Genomic DNA, 26,169 nt, shown 5'->3' with positions numbered 1-26,169 from the left:
ATGTGCTGCACTCAGAACATCATGAATCAACTGGTAGAACTCTCCGCCAGCTGGTGATCCCAGCTGGCGGATAGTTCTACTAGGATCCTCGAGTCCTAGCCATTTGGAATAGGACTCGTAAAGCATTGACCAAGACCTTCACAGTAACAGGAGGGTTGATCTGCAAGTTGGCAGCCTCCTTAGTCAAGAAGCGGAAAACAGGTGACCAAACTGGGTCTCGACAAAATGAATTTTTTATGAGAGAGCCACAAAATTTGATTAACACAAGCCTATCCGATGTTATCCTGACGCCAAATGACTTCGAACAGGCGATAAATGACATGCCCATGCACTCTGCCTCAGGGCCAGACTCATGGAACTCTGTGTTCATCAAGAACTGCAAGAAGCCCCTATCACGAGCCTTTTCCATCCTATGGAGAGGGAGCATGGACACGGGGGTCGTCCCTCAGTTACTAAAAACAACAGACATAGCCCCACTCCACAAAGGGGGCAGTAAAGCAATAGCAAAGAACTACAGACCAATAGCACTAACATCCCATATCATAAAAATCTTTGAAAGGGTCCTAAGAAGCAAGATCACCACCCATCTAGAAACCCATCAGTTACACAACCCAGGGCAACATGGGTTTAGAACAGGTCGCTCCTGTCTGTCTCAACTATTGGATCACTACGACAAGGTCCTAAATGCACTAGAAGACAAAAAGAATGCAGATGTAATATATACAGACTTTGCAAAAGCCTTCGACAAGTGTGACCATGGCGTAATAGCGCACAAAATGCGTGCTAAAGGAATAACAGGAAAAGTCGGTCGATGGATCTATAATTTCCTCACTAACAGAACACAGAGCGTAGTCGTCAACAGAGTAAAGTCCGAGGCAGCTACGGTGAAAAGCTCTGTTCCACAAGGCACAGTACTAGCTCCCATCTTGTTCCTCATCCTCATATCCGACATAGACAAGGATGTCAGCCACAGCACCGTGTCTTCCTTTGCAGATGACACCCGAATCTGCATGACAGTGTCTTCCATTGCAGACACTGCAAGGCTCCAGGCGGACATCAACCAAATCTTTCAGTGGGCTGCGGAAAACAATATGAAGTTCAACGATGAGAAATTTCAATTACTCAGATATGGTAAACATGAGGAAATTAAATCTTCATCAGAGTACAAAACAAATTCTGGCCACAAAATAGAGCGAAACACCAACGTCAAAGACCTGGGAGTGATTATGTCGGAGGATCTCACCTTCAAGGACCATAACATTGTATCAATCGCATCTGCTAGAAAAATGACAGGATGGATAATGAGAACCTTCAAAACTAGGGAGGCCAAGCCCATGATGACACTCTTCAGGTCACTTGTTCTATCTAGGCTGGAATATTGCTGCACTCTAACAGCACCTTTCAAGGCAGGTGAAATTGCCGACCTAGAAAATGTACAGAGAACTTTCACGGCGCGCATAACGGAGATAAAACACCTCAATTACTGGGAGCGCTTGAGGTTTCTAAACCTGTATTCCCTGGAACGCAGGAGGGAGAGATACATGATTATATACACCTGGAAAATCCTAGAGGGACTAGTACCGAACTTGCACACGAAAATCACTCACTACGAAAGCAAAAGACTTGGCAGACGATGCACCATCCCCCCAATGAAAAGCAGGGGTGTCACTAGCACGTTAAGAGACCATACAATAAGTGTCAGGGGCCCGAGACTGTTCAACTGCCTCCCAGCACACATAAGGGGGATTACCAACAGACCCCTGGCAGTCTTCAAGCTGGCACTGGACAAGCACCTAAAGTCAGTTCCTGATCAGCCGGGCTGTGGCTCGTACGTTGGTTTGCGTGCAGCCAGCAGCAACAGCCTGGTTGATCAGGGGCTGATCCACCAGGAGGCCTGGTCACAGACCGGGCCGCGGGGGCGTTGACCCCCGAAACTCTCTCCAGGTAAACTCCAGGTATCTCTCTCTAGAACCTCAATGAAAATGAATTGTCAGTGCAAATAAAAGAAATATTCCTCAGCAGAGCATTGGTAGCAGCGTTTTACTTCAAATTCAAATTCAAATTCAAATTCAAAGTTTATTCTCTATAAGGATTACAATGCTGAGTTTACAGAAATTTGGTTATTGTTTGGTTTACATGTAGTAAAATTGTGATTACAGAGTGTACCACTAGAACGCTTAGCATGGCTAGGCATTTCGGGCATACTTATCAGAAACATAGAAGATTTCTAGGTTATAGTCATTGAAAGAGTAAGAGGCCACAGAGAATGCTTTCCTGAGAGATTTTCGTTTGCAGAGAGAGACAACAGAGACAAATGATCAAATATAAATCTTGATGGGATATTCGTAGTTATAATCTAGAAAATGACACAAGGCCCAGACAGTGGCTATGTTCTTGAGCTCTGTGACAGTAGTCTATCGTGGCTCTGGTAAGAATGACTAGCATAGGCTATTGGCATACTATTGGGCACATGCGATAAACGGTCCTAATGCCAACTTTGGTGAAGTCAGGAAATTTGAGAACCGGGTCTGATGTTAACCTATTCTAAAGCATGAAAATACTCTTTCCTGGTCACAAGTCCACTCAAAGGGAACATCATTTTTGAGAATTAGTCATTGGTGCAGCACTAGTAAAGTAACTGGTAATGAAAGTATGGTAGGATCAATCAGGTCTATGAAGTAGCGAACTATACCTGCTGTTATAGTCTTGGGAAATTCTGATTGGCAGAGAGTTTGGACTCATTTACCTTTATGCCATCTTGAGTCAATGCATGACCCAAAAATTTCATCTGTTTATTGAAATACTGGCATTTAGAGAGCTTGACCTTGAGTTTAGCCTTGGCCAGTTTGACCAATACCTGCTCAAGTTTTATGAGATGAGAAGATACATCCTGAGACATTACAATGAGACTGTCTTAGTAAATCATAAGCTTGTTATTTAGAAGATTGATATATTGTCATCATCAGACAGTTGAATATTATAGGGCTACTCTTTAACCCAAATGACAAAATTTTGAACGGATAATGTCTGGCATAGAGAACGAGAATACCATAAATTCTTTATTGTGATCACCAAGAGGAAGCTGCCAAAAGCCCTGTAGAAGGTAAAGTCAAAATTTTTGTTGCCAACCTTCTGCAATAAGTCATCCAATACTGGCAGTGGGAATCCGTCTGGGATTGTACTGACAATGAATTTTCTGTAGTCGATTACAAGACCCCATGTCCCATCCATCATAGGCACAAGAGTGAGTGGAGAGTTCCTCAGGAAGTAGTCTTAAGTACCTCCATTATAGAGCAAATTAACAATTAGTTCATCAGAAACACTTTGCACATAAGGTAAGCAATAAGCAGGTACGTAAATAGGCGCAACACCTTTTTCAAAATGGATATGATGTGAAATATGTGGGTTCAATTCCATAAGTTCACCATCTAATGTGACTGCTGAGCAAGCACTGTTAAGCACATTGAGAAGTCTAGGAACTTCACCAGAACTGTCATAGCTAGGGTACACTCCTACACTGGCTGGGTTACGGAAGATTCACTAGATTCTGTTGGAAGAACTGCATCTGATGGCACTTTTCTTTCGACTCTCAAAAGGAGAGGTAATATGATGAGGTCTACCAGCACCTGGTCTCCTTCAAAACCATGATTCACAAATACCATAACTAGAGTAAGCAAGTTAGCTGACAGTGACATCATTCTTTGTACAAGCTCTAACTTTGCTCACAGAAGCTATGGCATAATTCAGATAATCACCTGCCATCAGGGATCCACCTGAGGCTTGATTACTTTTACCATCATGATCAGAATTCGAGTTAGAGCAGAAGTTAGACTGAACATCCTCAGATTGATTTTTACTCGTAAATGTGTTGATAATCAGGAGGTGCGGTGACACGTACTCTTGGATGGTTTAGGCAAGACTTCGACTGCTTGGAGATTCTGCTGTTGTAGAATCCCTTAGTTTCAAAGGTTTCTAGACAATGAACAAACTCTGACACTGAGTGATAAAGAGTGGAACTAATGCAAATCCTGAAGAGAGGAATATCCACATCATTAAAACTGACTTTTAAATCAACTAGATCAAGACGAATCTTGAGGTCTGGCATACCTGGAGAGGGCGTCGGGGGTGAACGCTCCTGCGGCACGGTCTGAAACCAGGCCTCGTGGTGGATCAGGGTCTGATCAAGTAGGCTGTTACTACTGGCCGCACGCAAATTGACGTACGAACCACATCCCGGCTGGTCAGGTACTTACTTTAGGTGCCTGTCCAGTCTTGTGAGGGATAAGGTCAGGCATGGTCTTGTGAGCGGTAAGGTCAGGCATGGTCTTGTGAGCGGTAAGGTCAGGCATGGTCTTGTGAGCGGTAAGGTCAGGCATGGTCTTGTGAAAGGTAAGGTCAGGCATGGTCTTGTGAGGGGTAAGGTTAGGCATGGTCTTGTGAGCTGTAAGGTCAGGCATAGTCTTGTGAGGGGTAAGGTCAGGCATGGTCTTGTGAGCGGTAAGGTCAGACATGGTCTTGTGAGCGGTAAGGTCAGGCATAGTCTTGTGAGCGGTAAGGTCAGGCATTGTCTTGTGAGGGGTAAGGTCAGGCATGGTCTTGTGAGGGGTAAGGTCAGGCATGGTCTTGTGAGCGGTAAGGTCAGGCATGGTCTTGTGAGGGGTAAGGTCAGGCATGGTCTTGTGAGCGGTAAGGTCAGGCATGGTCTTGTGAGCGGTAAGGTCAGGCATAGTCTTGTGAGGGGTAAGGTCAGGCATGATCTTGTGAGCGGTAAGGTCAGACATGGTCTTGTGAGCGGTAAGGTCAGGCATGGTCTTGTGAGCGGTAAGGTCAGGCATTGTCTTGTGAGCGGTAAGGTCAGGCATGGTCTTGTGAGCGGTAAGGTCAGGCATGGTCTTGTGAGCGGTAAGGTCAGGCATGGTCTTGTGAGCGGTAAGGTCAGGCATGGTCTTGTGAGCGGTAAGGTCAGGCATGGTCTTGTGAGCGGTAAGGTCAGGCATGGTCTTGTGAGCGGTAAGGTCAGGCATGGTCTTGTGAGCGGTAAGGTCAGGCATGGTCTTGTGAGGGGTAAGGTCAGGCATGATCTTGTGAGCGGTAAGGTCAGGCATGGTCTTGTGAGCGGTAAGGTCAGGCATGGTCTTGTGAGCGGTAAGGTCAGGCATGGTCTTGTGAGCGGTAAGGTCAGGCATGGTCTTGTGAGCGGTAAGGTCAGGCATGGTCTTGTGAGGGGTAAGGTCAGGCATGGTCTTGTGAGCGGTAAGGTCAGGCATGGTCTTGTGAGCGGTAAGGTCAGGCATGGTCTTGTGAGGGGTAAGGTCAGGCATGGTCTTGTGAGCGGTAAGGTCAGGCATGGTCTTGTGAGGGGTAAGGTCAGGCATGGTCTTGTGAGCGGTAAGGTCAGGCATGGTCTTGTGAGCGGTAAGGTCAGGCATGGTCTTGTGAGGGGTAAGGTCAGGCATGGTCTTGTGAGCGGTAAGGTCAGGCATGGTCTTGTGAGCGGTAAGGTCAGGCATGGTCTTGTGAGCGGTAAGGTCAGGCATGGTCTTGTGAGCGGTAAGGTCAGGCATGGTCTTGTGAGCGGTAAGGTCAGGCATGGTCTTGTGAGGGGTAAGGTCAGGCATGGTCTTGTGAGCGGTAAGGTCAGGCATGGTCTTGTGAGCGGTAAGGTCAGGCATGGTCTTGTGAGGGGTAAGGTCAGGCATGGTCTTGTGAGGGGTAAGGTCAGGCATGGTCTTGTGAGCGGTAAGGTCAGGCATGGTCTTGTGAGCGGTAAGGTCAGGCATGGTCTTGTGAGCGGTAAGGTCAGGCATGGTCTTGTGAGCGGTAAGGTCAGGCATGGTCTTGTGAGCGGTAAGGTCAGGCATGGTCTTGTGAGCGGTAAGGTCACCAGGGAAGACAGAATCATGAACTAGGTATCTGGTCAAGAATATGTTTCCCTGAACCTTAAAGTGAATGCTAGGGAAGCCAGTGTGGCTGCAGGCAAGCCAGTGTGGCTGCAGGCAAGCCAGTGTGGCTGCAGGCAAGCCAGTGTGGCTGCAGGCAAGCCAGTGTGGCTGCAGGCAAGCCAGTGTGGCTGCAGGCAAGCCAGTGTGGCTGCAGGCAAGCCAGTGTGGCTGCAGGCAAGCCAGTGTGGCTGCAGGCAAGCCAGTGTGGCTGCAGGCAAGCCAGTGTGGCTGCAGGCAAGCCAGTGTGGCTGCAGGCAAGCCAGTGTGGCTGCAGGCGAGCCAGTGTGGCTGCAGGCGAGCCAGTGTGGCTGCAGGCGAGCCAGTGTGGCTGCAGGCGAGCCAGTGTGGCTGCAGGCGAGCCAGTGTGGCTGCAGGCGAGCCAGTGTGGCTGCAGGCGAGCCAGTGTGGCTGCAGGCGAGCCAGTGTGGCTGCAGGCGAGCCAGTGTGGCTGCAGGCGAGCCAGTGTGGCTGCAGGCGAGCCAGTGTGGCTGCAGGCGAGCCAGTGTGGCTGCAGGCGAGCCAGTGTGGCTGCAGGCGAGCCAGTGTGGCTGCAGGCGAGCCAGTGTGGCTGCAGGCGAGCCAGTGTGGCTGCAGGCGAGCCAGTGTGGCTGCAGGCGAGCCAGTGTGGCTGCAGGCGAGCCAGTGTGGCTGCAGGCAAGCCAGTGTGGCTGCAGGCAAGCCAGTGTGGCTGCAGGCAAGCCAGTGTGGCTGCAGGCAAGCCAGTGTGGCTGCAGGCAAGCCAGTGTGGCTGCAGGCAAGCCAGTGTGGCTGCAGGCAAGCCAGTGTGGCTGCAGGCAAGCCAGTGTGGCTGCAGGCAAGCCAGTGTGGCTGCAGGCAAGCCAGTGTGGCTGCAGGCAAGCCAGTGTGGCTGCAGGCAAGCCAGTGTGGCTGCAGGCAAGCCAGTGTGGCTGCAGGCAAGCCAGTGTGGCTGCAGGCAAGCCAGTGTGGCTGCAGGCAAGCCAGTGTGGCTGCAGGCAAGCCAGTGTGGCTGCAGGCAAGCCAGTGTGGCTGCAGGCAAGCCAGTGTGGCTGCAGGCAAGCCAGTGTGGCTGCAGGCAAGCCAGTGTGGCTGCAGGCAAGCCAGTGTGGCTGCAGGCAAGCCAGTGTGACTGCAGGCAAGCCAGTGTGGCTGCAGGCAAGCCAGTGTGGCTGCAGGCAAGCCAGTGTGGCTGCAGGCACGCCAGTGTGGCTGCAGTGTGGCTGCAAGCAAGCCAGTGTGGCTGCAGGCAAGCCAGTGTGGCTGCAGGTAAGCCAGTGTGGCTGCAGGCAAGCCAGTGTGGCTGCAGGTAAGCCAGTGTGGCTGCAGGCAAGCCAGTGTGGCTGCAGGTAAGCCAGTGTGGCTGCAGGCAAGCCAGTGTGGCTGCAGGCAAGCCAGTGTGGCTGCAGGAAAGCCAGTGTGGCTGCAGGCAAGCCAGTGTGGCTGCAGGCAAGCCAGTGTGGCTGCAGGCAAGCCAGTGTGGCTGCAGTTAAGCCAGTGTGGCTGCAGGCAAGCCAGTGTGGCTGCAGGCAAGCCAATGTGGCTGCAGGCAAGCCAGTGTGGCTGCAGGCAAGCCAGTGTGGCTGCAGGCAAGCCAGTGTGGCTGCAGGCAAGCCAGTGTGGCTGCAGGCAAGCGTGTGGCTGCAAGCAAGCCAGTGTGGCTGCAGGCAAGCCAGTGTGGCTGCAGGTGAGCCAGTGTGGCTGCAGGTGAGCCAGTGTGGCTGCAGGCAAGCCAATGTGGCTGCGGGCAAGCCAATGTGGCTGCGGGCAAGCCAATGTGGCTGCGGGCAAGCCAATGTGGCTGCGGGCAAGCCAGTGTGGCTGCAGGTAAACCAGTGTGGCTGCAGGCAAGCCAGTGTGGCTACAGGCAAGCCAGTGTGGCTGCAGGCAAGCCAGTGTGGCTGCAGGCAAGCCAGTGTGGCTGCAGGCAAGCCAGTGTGGCTGCAGGCAAGCCAGTGTGTCTGCAGGCAAGCCAGTGTGGCTGCAGGTAAGCCAGTGTGGCTGCAGGCAAGCCCGTGTGTCCGCAGGCAAGCCAGTATGGCTGCAGGCAAGCCAGCGTGGCTGCAGGCAAGCCAGCGTGGCTGCAGGCAAGCCAGTGTGGCTGCAGGCAAGCCAGTGTGGCTGCAGGCAAGCCAGTGTGGCCGCAGATAAGCCAGTGTGGCCGCAGGCAAGCCAGTGTGGCTGCAGGTAAGCCAGTGTGGCTGCAGGCAAGCCAGTGTGGCTGCAGGTAAGCCAGTGTGGCTGCAGGCAAGCCAGTGTGGCTGCAGGTAAGCCAGTGTGGCTGCAGGCAAACCAGTGTGGCTGCAGGCAAGCCAGTGTGGCTGCAGGAAAGCCAGTGTGGCTGCAGGCAAGCCAGTGTGGCTGCAGGCAAGCCAGTGTGGCTGCAGGCAAGCCAGTGTGGCTGCAGGCAAGCCAGTGTGGCTGCAGTTAAGCCAGTGTGGCTGCAGGCAAGCCAGTGTGGCTGCAGGCAAGCCAATGTGGCTGCAGGCAAACCAGTGTGGCTGCAGGCAAGCCAGTGTGGCTGCAGGTAAGCCAGTGTGGCTGCAGGCAAGCCAGTGTGGCTGCAGGCAAGCGTGTGGCTGCAAGCAAGCCAGTGTGGCTGCAGGCAAGCCAGTGTGGCTGCAGGTGAGCCAGTGTGGCTGCAGGTGAGCCAGTGTGGCTGCAGGCAAGCCAATGTGGCTGCGGGCAAGCCAATGTGGCTGCGGGCAAGCCAATGTGGCTGCGGGCAAGCCAGTGTGGCTGCGGGCAAGCCAATGTGGCTGCGGGCAAGCCAGTGTGGCTGCGGGCAAGCCAGTGTGGCTGCAGGTAAACCAGTGTGGCTGCAGGCAAGCCAGTGTGGCTACAGGCAAGCCAGTGTGGCTGCAGGCAAGCCAGTGTGGCTGCAGGCAAGCCAGTGTGGCTGCAGGCAAGCCAGTGTGGCTGCAGGCAAGCCAGTGTGTCTGCAGGCAAGCCAGTGTGGCTGCAGGTAAGCCAGTGTGGCTGCAGGCAAGCCCGTGTGTCCGCAGGCAAGCCAGTATGGCTGCAGGCAAGCCAGCGTGGCTGCAGGCAAGCCAGCGTGGCTGCAGGCAAGCCAGTGTGGCTGCAGGCAAGCCAGTGTGGCTGCAGGCAAGCCAGTGTGGCCGCAGGTAAGCCAGTGTGGCCGCAGGCAAGCCAGTGTGGCTGCAGGTAAGCCAGTGTGGCTGCAGGCAAGCCAGTGTGGCTGCAGGCAAGCCAGTGTGGCTGCAGGCAAGCCAGTGTGGCTGCAGGCAAGCCAGTGTGGCTGCAGGCAAGCCAGTGTGTCTGCAGGTAAGCCAGTGTGGCTGCAGGCAAGCCAGTGTGGCTGCAGGCAAGCCAGTGTGGCTGCAGGCAAGCCAGTGTGGCTGCAGGCAAGCCAGTTTGGCTGCAGGCAAGCCAGTGTGGCTGCAGGTAAGCCAGTGTGACTGCAGGCAAGCCAGTGTGGCTGCAGGCAAGCCAGTGTGGCTGCAGGTAAGCCAGTGTGGCTGCAGGTAAGCCAGTGTGGCTGCAGGCAAGCCAGTGTGGCTGCAGGCAAGCCAGTGTGGCTGCAGGCAAGCCAGTGTGGCTGCAGGCAAGCCAGTGTGGCTGCAGGCGAGCCAGTGTGGCTGCAGGCAAGCCAGTGTGGGTGCAGGCGAGCCAGTGTGGGTGCAGGCGAGCCAGTGTGGCTGCAGGCGAGCCAGTGTGGCTGCAGGCGAGCCAGTGTGGGTGCAGGCGAGCCAGTGTGGGTGCAGGCGAGCCAGTGTGGCTGCAGGCGAGCCAGTGTGGCTGCAGGCGAGCCAGTGTGGCTGCAGGCAAGCCAGTGTGGCTGCAGGCAAGCCAGTGTGGCTGCAGGCAAGCCAGTGTGGCTGCAGGCAAGCCAGTGTGGCTGCAGGCAAGCCAGTGTGGCTGCAGGCAAGCCAGTGTGGCTGCAGGCAAGTCAGTGTGGCTCCAGGCAAGCCAGTGTGGCTGCAGGCAAGCCAGTGTGGCTGCAGGCAAGCCAGTGTGGCTGCAGGCAAGCCAGTGTGGCTGAAGGCAAGCCAGTGTGGCTGCAGGCAAGCCAGTGTGGCTGCAGGCAAGCCAGTGTGGCTGCAGGCAAGCCAGTGTGGCTGCAGGCAAGCCAGTGTGGCTGCAGGCAAGCCAGTGTGGCTCCAGGCAAGCCAGTGTGGCTGCAGGCAAGCCAGTGTGGCTGCAGGCAAGCCAGTGTGGCTGCAGGCAAGCCAGTGTGCAAGCCAGTGTGGCTGCAGGCAAGCCAGTGTGGCTGCAGGCAAGCCAGTGTGGCTGCAGGCAAGCCAGTGTGGCTCCAGGCAAGCCAGTGTGGCTGCAGGCAAGCCAGTGTGGCTGCAGGCAAGCCAGTGTGGCTGCAGGCAAGCCAGTGTGGCTCCAGGCAAGCCAGTGTGGCTGCAGGCAAGCCAGTGTGGCTGCAGGCAAGCCAGTGTGGCTGCAGGCAAGCCAGTGTGGCTGCAGGCAAGCCAGTGTGGCTGCAGGCAAGCCAGTGTGGCTGCAGGCAAGCCAGTGTGGCTGCAGGCAAGCCAGTGTGGCTGCAGGCAAGCAAAGACCTAATAATATCTTTATTTCCACAAGTACAACCCCTCAAGGAAGGTTCCTTGATGTTGGTGAGGGGCTCTTGATTTAGGGAATTGGATCTGTGCTCCAGTTCCCCGAATTAAGCCTGAATGCCTTCCACATCCCCCTGCCCCAGGCGCTGTATAATCCTCCGGGTTTAGCGCTTCCCCTTGATTATAATAATAATAATAATCTACATGTACAAGGTATACAGTCCTATCTGACATCAGTGACATACTACTGTACAGAAAGCCCCTTGTTATGCACAGCATTTCGTACAAATTAGGTCAATCTTGTCCCAGGATGCGACCCAACATAGTGTAAAGAAACACACCCAGTGTTTTCATCCTTGCCGGGAATCGAACCCGGATATCTCAGCGTGTCAAGCGAGAGCTGTTTCTACCAGGCCACGGGCCACCTTATGGCATTTACGACTGAACATGACTCAAGGAAAATTATTATTATTATAATCAAGGGGGAAGCGCTAAACCCGGAGGATTATACAGCGCCTGGGGGGGGGGATGTGGAAGGCATTCAGGCTTAATTCGGGGAACTGGAGCACAGATCCAATTCCCTAAATCAAGAGCCCCTCACCAACATCAAGGAACCTTCCTGACTCAAGGAAGAGTTTGGTTTGCTGAAGATGAGACACTCTACCAAGGGACCAGTTGGGTTGTCGTACTGTACATATAGACAAGAGAGTTCGTGTATGTCATCAGAGTCTTCGCTATTCATGACTCCACACTTAGTGGCAAGGCTGGTCTTCCTTGAATGACTGGCACCAACCTCATCACTCACCATCCAGTCTGATGACAGGTACATCTTTGCTCAGAGTGTCTAACGCATGTAAACAGGTACAGGATACAGTGACTCTGCGAAAGTGACTAATTCTGTATGTTTTGTGCAGACACAAGTCTTTTTCCGAACTCCAAGACTGACTACCTCTACTACGCCTTCCACTACTTGACGTACATCTTAACCAGCAACAGTTGGTGCCAGACTGAACATCCTTCAGTTTACGGATAGATAAGGATATCTTCAAACGTTTTAGAGTGATACTCTCCTCAATGTCATGCTCTAAACCCTGGCGGAACACTGGACCTGCGGCAGTGATCACGGTTCCATAGACCTATAGAGTTCGCATTTACCACATTTGAAATAGATGACATCACACTTAGACTGTGATGTAGGTGAAGGTGGGCGGTGGGGGGTTCTTACCTTTGTTATCTCTTACACTGTGCCAGTGTGACAGCTACGAGTACATTGTGAACCTAACTGCTTAATACATGCAGTAAATGCAGTCGCAATCTGCACAGGTGCCGATACTGGTGTGGGCGGAACTGCATCGTCAACACGGTTCACTCTGTTATGGTCACCAGGCTGCTTAACAGGCACATATGTTCCCCAATAATAATTATGGACAAGGTAGATTATAGAGGAAAAATGAACATATTATTAGAAGACGAGAAAACTTATGTGCCCTTTAAGGTTATCAATAGCTTAAAAGCACCTAAGATCTGTTCGTGGCCAAGATCTGACTCATCGATAGAGTACGTCCAGAAGTCTATCCATCAATCTTTCCGCCACATATACGTTCTTCAACAGTCTGCTGTCATTACGCCCTATATCCTATCTCGTGTCTCGAAGACTTACTTATCTTCTGTTTCTTAAAATATTACCAAACTTCGTTCTTTACATGGCTCAGAGGCCCTACCCGCCTTATCATTTACTCCTGGCATTTCAAAGTTACCTACTACGCTTTGTAGATGAATGGTTCAGAGAACCGACATGTTGATAAATTAGACACATGTGCAACTCTTGGGTATCTTTATTGAGGAAACGTTTCGCCACACAGTGGCTTCATCAGTCCATACGTAGGAGAAACTTGAAGAACAGGAGGAGAATGAGGTAATCAGTCCCTCAACCTTGAGTCGATGTGTTCAGTCCATCAATCTTGATGGATTGATGGACTGAACACATCGACTCAAGGTTGAGGGACTGATTACCTCATTCTCCTCCTGTTCTTCAAGTTTCTCCTACGTATGCACTGATGAAGCCACTGTGTGGCGAAACGTTTCCTCAATAAAGATACCCAAGAGTTGCACATGTCTAATTTATCACCTACTACGCTGTCTACAACAGCTTCTTCCACTTTAGCATTTAAGTCCCTGACAACAATTATCTCACTTGGTTCAAAACTCTCTAAGCACTTACTGAACACCTCCCAAAATCTCTGTCTGTATGTCTCTCCCTACATTCCTCTCTTTCCCAGGTACATAAACACACATTATTACCCACTTCTCACATCCTACGTAATTCTTGAATTGATTCACTCATTACACTTGGAAAACCCTAGAGGGATTAGTACCAAACTTACACACGAAAATCACTTCTTACGAAAGCAAAAGACTCGGCAGGAGATGCAACATTCTCACAATGAAAAGCAGCGGCGCCACGAGTACACTGAGAGACAACACATTAAGTGTCCGGGGCCCAAGACTGTTCAACTGCTTCCCAGCATACATAAGGGAGATTACCAATAGACCCCTGTCTTCAAGAAGGCAATGGACAGGCACCTAAAGTCAGCACCTGACCAACCGGGCTGTGGTTCGTACGTCAGCTTGCGTGCGGCCAGCATTAACAGCCTGGTTGATCAGACCCTGATCTACTATGAGGCCTGGTCTCAGACCGGGCCGCAGGGGCGTTGACCCCCCGAATCCCTCTCCAGGTAAACCTTCAACTTCGTTTCGCTGAGAGCTAGAAAATCAAGATTCTTTCCATCCATAACATTCGCAATCGGTTCTTTCTTATCATCCATACCACACCCATGCACTTTCTTATCATCCATTCTACACCCATGCACTTTATCATCCATACTACACCCATGCACTTTCTTATCATCCATGCTACACCCATGCACTTTCTTATCATCCATACTACACCCATGCACTTTCTTATCATCCATACTACACCCATGCACTTTCTTATCATCCATACTACACCCATGCACTTTCTTATCATCCATGCTACACCCATGCACTTTCTTATCATCCATGCTACACCCATGCACTTTCTTATCATCCATACTACACCCATGCACTTTCTTATCATCCATACTACACCCATGCACTTTCTTATCATCCATACTACACCCATGCACTTTCTTATCATCCATACTACACCCATGCACTTTCTTATCATCCATGCTACACCCAAGCACTTTCTTATCATCCATACTACACCCATGCACTTTCTTATCATCCATACTACACCCATGCACTTTCTTATCATCCATACTACACCCATGCACTTTCTTATCATCCATACTACACCCATGCACTTTCTTGTCATCCATACTACACCCATGCACTTTCTTATCGTCCATACTACACCCATGCACTTTCTTATCATCCATACTACACCCATGCACTTTCTTATCATCCATACTACACCCATGCACTTTCTTATCATCCATACTACACCCATGCACTTTCTTATCATCCATACTACACCCATGCACTTTCTTATCATCCATACTACACCCATGCACTTTCTTATCGTCCATACCTCACCCATGCACTTTCTTATCATCCACACTACACCCTTGCACTTTCTTATCATCCACACTACACCCATGCACTTTCTTATCATCCATACTACACCCATGCACTTTCTTATCATCCATACTACACCCATGCACTTTCTTATCATCGATACTACACCCATGCACTTTCTTATCATCCACACTACACCCATGCACTTTCTTATCATCCATGCTACACCCATGCACTTTCTTATCATCCATACTACACCCATGCACTTTCTTATCATCCACACTACACCTGGAGTTTACCTGGAGTTTACCTGGAGAGAGTTTCGGGGGTCAACGCCCCCGCGGCCCGGTCTGTGACCAGGCCTCCTGGTGGATCAGCGCCTGATCAGCCTGCTGGCTGCACGCAAACCAACGTACGAGCCACAGCCCGGCTGATCAGGAACTGACTTTAGGTGCTTGTCCAGTGCCAGCTTGAAGACTGCCAGGGGTCTGTTGGTAATCCCCCTTATGTGTGCTGGGAGGCAGTTGAACAGTCTCGGGCCCCTGACACTTATTGTATGGTCTCTTAACGTGCTAGTGACACCCCTGCTTTTCATTGGGGGGATGGTGCATCGTCTGCCAAGTCTTTTGCTTTCGTAGTGAGTGATTTTCGTGTGCAAGTTCGGTACTAGTCCCTCTAGGATTTTCCAGGTGTATATAATCATGTATCTCTCCCTCCTGCGTTCCAGGGAATACAGGTTTAGAAACCTCAAGCGCTCCCAGTAATTGAGGTGTTTTATCTCCGTTATGCGCGCCGTGAAAGTTCTCTGTACATTTTCTAGGTCGGCAATTTCACCTGCCTTGAAAGGTGCTGTTAGAGTGCAGCAATATTCCAGCCTAGATAGAACAAGTGACCTGAAGAGTGTCATCATGGGCTTGGCCTCCCTAGTTTTGAAGGTTCTCATTATCCATCCTGTCATTTTTCTAGCAGATGTGATTGATACAATGTTATGGTCCTTGAAGGTGAGATCCTCCGACATAATCACTCCCAGGTCTTTGACGTTGGTGTTTCGCTCTATTTTGTGGCCAGAATTTGTTTTGTACTCTGATGAAGATTTAATTTCCTCATGTTTACCATATCTGAGTAATTGAAATTTCTCATCGTTGAACTTCATATTGTTTTCTGCAGCCCACTGAAAGATTTGGTTGATGTCCGCCTGGAGCCTTGCAGTGTCTGCAATGGAAGACACTGTCATGCAGATTCGGGTGTCATCTGCAAAGGAAGACACGGTGCTGTGGCTGACATCCTTGTCTATGTCGGATATGAGGATGAGGAACAAGATGGGAGCTAGTACTGTGCCTTGTGGAACAGAGCTTTTCACCGTAGCTGCCTCGGACTTTACTCTGTTGACGACTACTCTCTGTGTTCTGTTAGTGAGGAAATTATAGATCCATCGACCGACTTTTCCTGTTATTCCTTTAGCGCGCATTTTGTGCGCTATTACGCCATGGTCACACTTGTCGAAGGCTTTTGCAAAGTCTGTATATATTACATCTGCATTCTTTTTGTCTTCTAGTGCATTTAGGACCTTGTCGTAGTGATCCAATAGTTGAGACAGACAGGAGCGACCTGTTCTAAACCCATGTTGCCCTGGGTTGTGTAACTGATGGGTTTCTAGATGGGTGGTGATCTTGCTTCTTAGGACCCTTTCAAAGATTTTTATGATATGGGATGTTAGTGCTATTGGTCTGTAGTTCTTTGCTGTTGCTTTACTGCCCCCTTTGTGGAGTGGGGCTATGTCTGTTGTTTTTAGTAACACCCATGCACTTTCTTATCCACACTACACCCATGCACTTTCTTATCATCCACACTACACCATTGCACTTTCTTATCATCCACACTACACCCATGCACTTTCTTATCGTCCATACCTCACCCATGCACTTTCTTATCATCCACACTACACCCAAGCACTTTTTTATCATCCACACTACACCCATGCACTTTCTTATCATCCACACTACACCCATGCACTTTCTTATCATCCACACTGCACCCATGCACTTTCTTATCATCCATACTACACCCATGCACTTTCTTATCATCCATACTACACCCATGCACTTTCTTATCATCCACACTACACCCATGCACTTTCTTATCATCCACACTACACCCATGCACTTTCACACAACCTTAAAAATTTTGTCCATTGTTCTTTATACAGGACAAGAGGTTGCTTAAGGTATTTTAGTCACCTTTTACGACATATATGACCTACGGAGGAAGAAATCTCACCCACTTCCTCATGGAGATAAAAGGAAACACTAAAAGAACCAAGAACTATTAAGGAATTAGAAGAAAACTCAGATGAGTGTATAAGCATGTACATGTATGTACTAAATGTCGCTAGCAGCACAAGATGTACCTGTCGTCTTATTATTATTACTAGACACACACGAAATCCACCAGCACTTTAGCAAGTGGGTAGTACCTCTCAGGGTGCTTCTTGTCTACCACTTAATATGCAAGTGGAAAGTAACATTATTTCAGGCACTTTCATTCTTTTTCACTTTATTATGGAACTGCTGTTTTTTGATAATGTGAGAAATTTGGGTCGGCTATTGAAACATTTCTACTTTTAACTTTCGTTTTATTGTTTACTAATATATCGCAGGTTTCTCCTTCTCTTCTTACTATATATATATATATATATATATATATATATATATATATATATATATATATATATATATATATATATATATATATATATATTAGAGAGAGAGATACCACCTCTGGAACTGTGTTGGGGACCCTCATCCTCGGAGAATTATTATAATCAAGGGGAAGCTCTAAACCCGGAGGATTATACAGCGCCTGGGGGAGATGTGGAAGGCATTCAGGCTTAATTCGGGGAACTGGAGCACAGATCCAATTCCCTAAATCAAGAGCCCCTCACCAACATCAAGGAACCTTCCTTGATCCTCGGAGAAAAGAATAAACTTACTTCAGGAAAATCTCAAGGTTCTCCCCGGAGCTGTTTGAATGTTATCTTCTCCTACCACCTCTTATAGTTTATATTCTAAGTAGACTTTATTTAAAGACAAAATACATTGACAAAAATACAATAGGGAGCAGAACAACATAAACAACATTTCAGAGTTACATCTTGAATACTTTGTCCAGCTCCCCGGTGGTGGGCCGTGAGCCCAGAATGCTGCAGGCATTTTCCCTCTGGATTGCAACACTAAGTCTCAGAAAGAGGAAGCTGGCCGCCCTGTGATCCCTGGTTTCTGTGATGAGTTTATCACCCAGCTCTTTGAGAAACTTTAGAGCACACTTGCCCCATGCTCCAAGGGTCTCTGACCCTACTGGGATGAAGTTACAGCAAGGGGTAAGGGTCTTCTGGGTCTCCCTGTAGCTGGTGGCTCCACACCCTTCAGCTTCAGAGTATGGCAAGTAGGTGTCTGCCAGTGAGGCAGCACAGGTGTAGTCGCAGGCAATCTGATTACCATTCTTCCAGGGTAGCATAGTGGCTCCATCAGGACGCTTTTGACTTCCATCAGACCTCTGTACTTGGGGTTCCCGTTGAGCTGGGCAACGGGCTGTGACGAGGCTTCTCTTTATGATGATGTTGACCTTCTCATGTCTGGCATACTTCTCTTCTGCTGTGTGACACACGAGACCATAAAGTCCGAATTAATCAGCCGACGCCCTGCCACAAATACACCTATGTTCGGTGAGGATGGGGGCGTTTAGGCGAAAAGCAACACCAATCCGAATGGCCTGTGGGTCGAGTCAAGTGCCCAGGTAGGAATTGGGAACAGTTAAAAGGAAATCTCCTAAGTGTGGTGCCTTCACCGCCAGGAGACGAGCTTTATCCTTTACTGAAGCATTGTTGAGCATTGTGTTGGCAACATAAATATATATATATATATATATATTGCAAACAATCATTGACAGGCAATCTTAACTGTGCAAGGCAAGCCTTGGGGGGTGGAAATCTTTAGCTCAAGTACTTTCACATTTCTCACTGCATTATCAGGAGCTATGCAATGTTGCAAGAGAGCAACTAAAGCAGGGAGAGAGTTCTCAGAGTAGCATAGTGCAGATGTGTCACTGGCCACGGTTACCCTAAGAATGGTCGGTGCCAACCCCATCCTATCACCATTCCCATACTCCCCATATGGGGTAGGAGGGTTTCTGAGATATCATGTATAAAATTATAAGATATAATGGCCAGCCCCAAGCTTCTTCTAGTCCCTTATAATAGGCCATGTGGTTTGAGAAAATGCCTCTCGTTGGATACTATATACATTGCCATTATTCTATGTAACCTTTTTAAATAATAAAAGGAAGAGGATGTGCTCTTTGTCCATTTAAGTGTCCTGCTTTGGGGTACTCGAATGTTCTGTTGAGGTACTCAGAAGTATCTCTTCCTAAATATTGTTTATTATTATTCTCAGTGTCGGTTAATATGCCTTTCCAATATTTCTACGATCTAAATTTCTAATTTCTACTAATAGCCTTTAACCTCTCCTTATGTTATCTTGAACTCTTGTGTGCTGGCCACTGTATGGTACACTAACAACTAAATGCGTTATGTAACCATTCACAATTGAAGTATGAAGTTCTGGTGCTTAGACACTGGTCGGGCATCACCAGTCCATCAACCCACCTGGCATAATGAGCAATCTTGTGACTTTGTATAGCATTGTTGTTTAAGATTGTGTACAATGGTCTCTGCTAAAATAGCTATAGCCACCTTAGCTCTGGTGGCTATAGCTCCTGCTTCACACATGGAGGGCCCGGGTTCGATTCCCGGCGGGTGGAAACATTTCGACGCATTTCCTTACACCTGTTGTCCTGTTCACCTAGCAGGAAGTAGGGTGTTAGTCGACTGGTGTGGGTCGCATCCTGGGGGACAAGATTAAGGACCGCAATGGAAATAAGTTACAGTCCTCGATGACTCACTGACTTTCTTGGTTTATTCTGGGTGGCTAAACCTCCGGGGTTAAAAATCCGAAGAAAATCTTATTTTATCTTATCTTGCCTATGTGCTTGGCTAGATGTGGGTTCCAATATGGGCCTAACGTACACAGTGTACAGGGTCCTGAACGATTCCTTATTAAGATGTCGGAATGCTGTTCTGAGGTTTGCTAGGTGCCCATATGCTGCAGCAGTTATTTGGTTGATGTGCGCCTCAGGTGATGTGCCTGGTGTTATACTCACCCCGAGATCTTTTTTCTTGGGTGAGGTTTGTAGTCTCTGGCCCTTTAGACTGTACTCCATCTGCGGTCTTCTTTGCCCTTCCCCAATCTTCATGACTTTGCACTTGGTGGGGTTGAACTCCAGGAGCCAATTGCTGGACCAGGCCTGCAGCCTGTCCAGATCCCTTTGTAGTTCTGCCTGGTCCTCGTCCGATTGAATTTTTCTCATCCACTTCACATCATCTGCAAACAGGGTCACTTCGGAGTCTGTTCCTTCCGTTATGTCGTTCACAAATACCAGAAATAGCACCGGTCCTAGGACTGACCCCTGTGGAGCCCCACTCGTCACAGGCGCCCACTCTGACACCTCACCTTGTACCATGACTCGCTGTCTTCCTGACAGTTATTCCCTGATCCATTGTAGTGCCTTGTTATTCCTGCCTCGTCCTCCAGCTTTTGCACTAATCTCTTGTGTGGAAGTGTCAAACGCCTTCTTACAGTCCAAGAAAATGCAATCCACCCACCTCTCCCTCTCTTGTCTTACTGCTGTCACCCTGTCATAAAAGTCCAGTAGGTTTGTGACACAGGATTTCCCGTCCCTGAAACCGTGTTGGCTCTCGATAAGCTCATTTCTTTCTAGGTGTTCCACCACTCTTCTCCTGATAATCTTCTCCATATTATTATTATTATGGAAAATTTTATAGGGTGCTTACCTGTATGTACCTCAACATTATATACATACCAGTAATCTCATTGGGAGACAACCATATTGTTTACCGTAGTCACCCCGTGTAGACATGTGAGAAAACTTAACCACCCCTGGTCACGGCAGGTGGTCCCTTCGACCTCACAATCTTATCCATATCTATCCGAGACCAGTATGGATTGGATAGCACCCACAAGTACGGTGCTACTAATTAATTGTGGACTGTATAGATTATATTAGTGTAACTGAATGAAGGGGGGGGGTAGGTTACACATGGATATATCCATCAAGGAAAACCACTTGTACATAATCTCTCCACTTACCAGATATTCTCTGGTGGTCACTTGATGTAGCTGGATCACTCATAACCTATCCAATTACAACATACCTAACTGGCCAGTATCAGTCTGCTATAACTAGAAGGGTTACTTAACTGTGGGTGATTGATACTCCTTATTTCCTCCATTCACCATCTCATTTCGATGTTCTGCTACACCGACACGGTTCTCATTCCAGCAGGATGAGGTACCCGTCGGTTTGTCCCGGTTTAGAAGTCGTGCTTCCATAAAGCTTCCCTATCCTCGGTACGAGAATCACACATTCACTCGGAGCAGGGCGATCTATTTCACATCCTGCATTCTCTCAACTCAATGTTATTATCACTGATTACATTACCATTCACAAGACGATTTAACCTCTCATAATTATTATACACATTAGAGGTCACTCCATTAAGATCTGAGGCCGATGAGCGAGGATTAACACACGGGTATTTCCCCTGGACACACACCATGGCCGTGCACCAGTCACACCCCGTCAAACCATTATTCACTAATTTTACCACCCTTTTACGGTGGTCCCGTAAATCACGTTCTCTCACTCTTCACCAGGAACAGTTACGACACTTCCTATTATGAAATGAGGCCTATATTAATCCTTAGGCCGCCGTGAATGCCAATTTCGTGGTTCCATGCTTTCCCAGCCTCCTCACCACATTCAAAACACTCCCGCCACCCCCATGGCCACCTAGCCTATACTCTGCAGTCTTCTTTGCCCTTCCCCAATCTTCATCACTTTGCATTTGGCAGGGTTGAATTCGAGAAGCCAGTTGCTAGACCACGTGTTCAGCCTGTCCAGGTCTTTTTGTAGTCCTGCTTGATCCTCATCGGATTTAATTCTCATTAACTTCACACCATCTGTGAACAGGGACACCTCTGAGTCTATTCCTTCCATCATGTCATTCACTTATACCAAAAATAGCACTGGTCCTAGGACCGACCCCTGTGGGACCCCGCTCATCACAGGGGCCCAGTGTGATACCTCATCACATACCATGACTCGTTGCCTCCCTGTCAGATATTCTCAGATTCATTGCACTGCCCTTCCTGTTATACGTGCCTGATCCTCGTGCCTATACACTAATCTCGTGTGGAACTGGGAGGCAACTGAACAGTCTTGGGCCCCGGACACTTATTGTGTTGTCTCTGTGTACTCGTGGCGCCCCTGCTTTTCATCGGGGGAATGTTGCATCTCCTGCTGAGTCTTTTGCTTTCATAGGGAGTGATTTTCGTGTGCAGGTTTGGTACCAATCCTTCCAGGACCTTCCAAGCTTATATTATCATGTATCTCTCTCGCCTGCATTCGAGGGAATACAAATCAAGGACCTTCAACCATTCCCAGTAGTTTAGGTGCCTTATCGTACTTGTGTGTGCTGTGAAAATTCTTTGTACACACTCCAGGTCTATGTTGCCAGCCTTGAATAGGGGGCAGTTAGTGTACAGCAGTATTCCAGCCTAGAGAGCACGAGTGATTTGAAGAGAATCATCATGGAATCGGCATCCCTAGTTTTGAAGGTTCTCATTATCCATTCTATTATTTTCCTAGCGGATGAGGTAGATACATTGTTGTGGTCTTTGAAGGCGAGATCCTCTGACATTACTCCCAGGTCCTTCACATTACTTTTCCGCTCTATTGTATGGTTAGAATTTGTAGTATATCCTGACACATTTTTAATTTCTTCAAGTTTCCCATATCTGAGTAGCTGAAATTTCTCCTCGTTGAACTTCATATTGTTTTGAGTGGCCCGTTCGAAGATTTGGTTGATGTCCGTTTGGAGTCTCGCGGTGTCTTCGATGGAGGTCACTGCCATGATGATCCGGGTGTCATCTGCAGAGGAAGACACGGAGCTGTGGCTTACATCTCTATGTCAGAAATGAGGATGAGGAATAGAATGGGAGCGAGTACTGTGCCTTGTGGAACAGAGCTTTTTATCATGGCTGCCTGGGACTTTACTCTGTTTTCTATTACTCTGTGTTCTATTTGTCAGGAAGTTGTAGATCCATCTACCAAATTTTCCTGTTATTCCTTTATCCCGCATTTTGTGCGTTATTACACTATGGTCACACTTGTCGATAGCTTTTGCGAAGTCTGTGTATACATCTGTATTTTGTTTATCCACTACAGCAGAGAATGGAGGAGATTATTATTATAATCAAAAAGAAGCGCCAAGCCAAGAATGGAGGAGAGAATAAGTGATCTTGATGCCCATGTTGTCTTGTATGTCCTTACAAGGTGTCTTACTGTCCCAAGACTCACTTCTCGAGGTGCACACCCTCTTTCGACAACCCAACAAATATAACTCACTCCTAAGATCTGTCTTTAAGAAGGCACTATCTGTCACTGGAAGATCAGCAATGGGATCAGGCAACCCTCCCAGTGCAACTGGGAGGTATAGGAGTGCACAAAGCAACGCAGGTAGCTGTACCTGCATTTCTGTCCTCGTGTATGGCTTCCAGTGGACTAGTCAAGGAGATTGTCCCCGAATACTTGAGGGGTATAATAGGAGCTCAAGACCCCAGGTTCATTGAAGCAGCCATGCTGTGGGACACCCTTGCAGACTCAAGCAGACCAGCTCCTCCCAAAAAACACAATCCCACTGGGACAAACCAGTCATGGAAAAAATGCCAACACAGTGCTCAACAACGCCTCAGGAAACGACATAGCTTTTCTAGCGGTGAAGGCACCACGTTCAGGAGATTCCCTTTTAGCTGTTCCTGATTTCCCTCTGGGCACTCGAGCGCTGTATAGCCCTTATGGCTTAGCGCTTCTTTTTTATTATAATAATAATCTGGGCACTCGACTCGACCCACAGCCCATTCGGATTCGTGTTGCTCTCCACCTAGCCGCACCCACACTCACCAAACATTGGTGTATTTGCGGCAGGGCATCAGCTGATCAATTCGAACTTCATGCTCTTGTCTGTCATACATCAGAAGGAAAGTATGCTAGACATGAGGGGGTCAATGACATCATAGCCTGTTACCCAGCTCGACGGGAACCCCAAATACCGAGATCTGACAGAAGCCAAAATCATCCAGATGGAGCCACTATACTACCCTGGAAGGATGGTAAGCAGATTGCCTGGGACTACACCTGTGCCTCCACGTTGGCGGACAACTACTTGCCATACTCTGAAGCTGAAGGGGGTGGAGCAGCTAGTTGCAGGGAGACCCAGAAGATCCACAAATATATTGACCTGCCCTTTGCTATAACTTTGTCCCAGTAGGGTCGGAGACCCTTGGAGCTTGGGGCAAGTATGTTCTAAAGTTCGTCAGAGAGCTGGGTGAAAAACTCATCACAGAAACCAAGAATCACAGAACGGCCAGCTTCCTCTTTCAGAGACTCAGTGTTGCTATCCAGAGGGAAAAATGCCTGCAGCATTCTGGGCACGTAAGCCACCGCTGGGGAGTTGGATGAAGTATTTGAGATGTAGTCTCCGAGAAGAAAGTATTCAAACACTCCGGGGAGAATCTCGAGTTTTCCCTGAAGTTTATTCTTTTTTTTTCTGAGGATGAGGGTCCTCAGTCCAGTTCCAGACGGGGTACCTCCCTATATTTTTTTTATGCTCGTATATATATTTCTAGCAGTCACAAAACAGATAATTCCACTTGATGGTAATTTACTTACAACTGGTTTCAAAAGACCCGTGAACAAAAACTAACACATATTTATTAGAAAACGTTTTTCCTGTGACCTTGATCACTTTTAAATCAATTTGTCTATCAATTACCGATTGACTTAGTTAATAAAAGTTTGTCAAAAGGTTTCATGCATTGAATGAATGAATTATTTTTTCCAGAATTATATGTTTCTAAGCACTCTTACATATCTCTTATCGTTCTGTGTATAATATATATTAAGTTCTAGCTCATAAAATATCCCAAAAGTCTTGCCGGTAATATTCCTTAATTAAATTCCATCATGTTTCATTTTCTGCATGCAAGCATGAGACTGAAACCTAACAGCATGATACAGCATGGAAAATTGACCACATGAAATATTTGTTACTTGAGAGGTGTCTGCGTCGGCCTGAGGGATTTGAAGACCTGGAGAGGGATCAGTGGACAGATCAGTAGAATTTGTACTTTTAAGGTAGTCCGTGTGTGTGTGTGTGTGTGTGTGGGGAAGGGGGAGTGGTATTGCTGAGTAATTGATAAGGGATATACTAGAGGGAGGATTTTTCAGACGAGTAGGTTATTCCTTCTGTCATTTCTCCAGTTTTTTTTTTTTTAATTATCCTTTTATTCTCTCCCTCGATTGTTGTCTTTGCTGTCTGTTTTCTTCTGAGACCAGACATATCAGTGTCATTGTGTGTTCTCAATACCCAGGAAGAGGCACACATTGAAAAAAAAAAAAAACTTTTAATGGGGTCAGCATTTTGTTTTACGTAGAAATTTGTCAATATCAAAACATTTCGCTAATAAAAACATACTCTGCTGTCGGCAATAAACTACCGTATTTTCCAGCATATAAGACGCACGACAGAAGTATCATAACGGTAAATCAGTAATATTCAAGGGTTTATTACCCTCTTACTTTACGTTGAAGTGTAACACAAAGTTTACCCTTGACACTGACCTTGAGCATATAAGACGCAGGGTGATTTTTCCAAGACTTTTTGTGGAGAAAAAAAAATGCGCGACTTATATGCCGAGAAATACGGTATTTCAGTCCATCTGGTTTTCAAGTTTGCTTTCCGACGCTAGAGTCTGTCACCATTTTGTGTTTCCTCCTTCCATTTCATCAGCTTTCCCATTTATTCCTTTAGTCTCTAAATTAATTCTTCAGCTGCTATCGCTGTTTTTTCTTGTTTCTTATCAGAGATAATTGAATTTCCAGTTCATATTTGTTAATCAGCTCAGTTTGGTTAACATGGGATCTTAGTGATATATTTAAGTCTGTGCACATGTGTCTCTGTGTTTGAGTAAATTTAATTGTGAATGAGCATGGTTCTTTTGCTAATATGAATCAGTGTATGCAGGTGTCTTTGTCCAAGTATATGAGCGAATCTAAGTGCATATACGCAGGTGTGTGTATGTGAGTGGTTCTGAGTATGTATACACCTGGCTGTGTATGTGAGTGGTTCTGAGCATGTATACACCTGGCTGTGTGTGTGTGTGTTAGAGGTTAGGGGGCGGCGAGTGTTAACGACCTGACCCCCACGTCTCCTCAGGCTCCTCCCTCCAAGAAGAAGTCTCCCAAGAAGAAGCGGGCGTGGCCATGGGCACTACTGGGGCTGCGGGGAGGAGGGCGGGAGGCAAGCAAAACTCCTCAGGGAGGTAGCGGGGGTAGCGCCCCTGCCCCCGTTTCTTCTCGGGCCTCCTCCCGGGCCTCCTCACGTAGTTCCCATCGCCCTCGACGTCCCAGCGTGAGAGCCTCCAAGATCCGACGTGATGTGAGTGTCTTTCTCTCTCTGTCTCTCTCTCTCTCCTTCCCTCCTCACCTGTTCTTCCCGACATGTATGTGCATTCACATTAATTCCTAACTTACCCACACAATGTAATTTTCATTGCTGCTTCATCATCAGCTACCACCAAGCCATTATTATCCCCACAACACAGCAGTACCTCCATTCTCACTGGTGTCCACCTGGGACTCTCATCCACAATGTTAAAATCCAGGACTTAACCCCTGACATTCTTCTCTGGCAACCTCAAGCAGTTGTAAAGCCATAAATCCAACTTGATTAATAAATTGCTCGTTTACCTCATATTGTTGGGACAAGTTCTTCCTTCAAGAGACGCCTTGTTGCTGAAGGTTTTTGATTCAAAGAAATGGCGTTTCATTGTCTTGGATCTTAAACCTATTTACCTCACACTCCTCGGAGAGTGTATAACCCCCTTACAATTTTAGCTCTTCTCACTGAGTTCACACCTCACCCGTTCAGTGATTTGATTAATATAACTATTAATTTGAAAAGCTCC

General features: G+C 48.2%; 1 protein-coding gene across 3 annotated transcripts in view; it reads left to right on the top strand.

The window, feature by feature from the left end:
- Window positions 1-26,169, top strand: part of LOC128684242 (serine/arginine repetitive matrix protein 2-like) — a 399,930-nt gene that overhangs the window by 369,150 nt on the left and 4,611 nt on the right. For 2 of the 3 annotated variants that reach the window (XM_070094039.1, XM_070094032.1), the window contains one exon: window positions 25,419-25,640. The exons of the other annotated variant lie outside the window; for it this stretch is intronic. In XM_070094039.1, coding sequence (XP_069950140.1) covers window positions 25,419-25,640 — 222 coding nt within the window. The remainder of the gene's footprint in view (window positions 1-25,418; window positions 25,641-26,169) is intronic. 3 annotated transcript variants of the gene reach the window in all.

This window comes from Cherax quadricarinatus, chromosome 4 (assembly GCF_038502225.1).
Source record: "Cherax quadricarinatus isolate ZL_2023a chromosome 4, ASM3850222v1, whole genome shotgun sequence".
Lineage (NCBI taxonomy): Eukaryota > Metazoa > Arthropoda > Malacostraca > Decapoda > Parastacidae > Cherax > Cherax quadricarinatus.
Note: the sequence above shows the minus strand (reverse complement) of the source record. Positions and strands in the feature narration are given on the sequence as shown.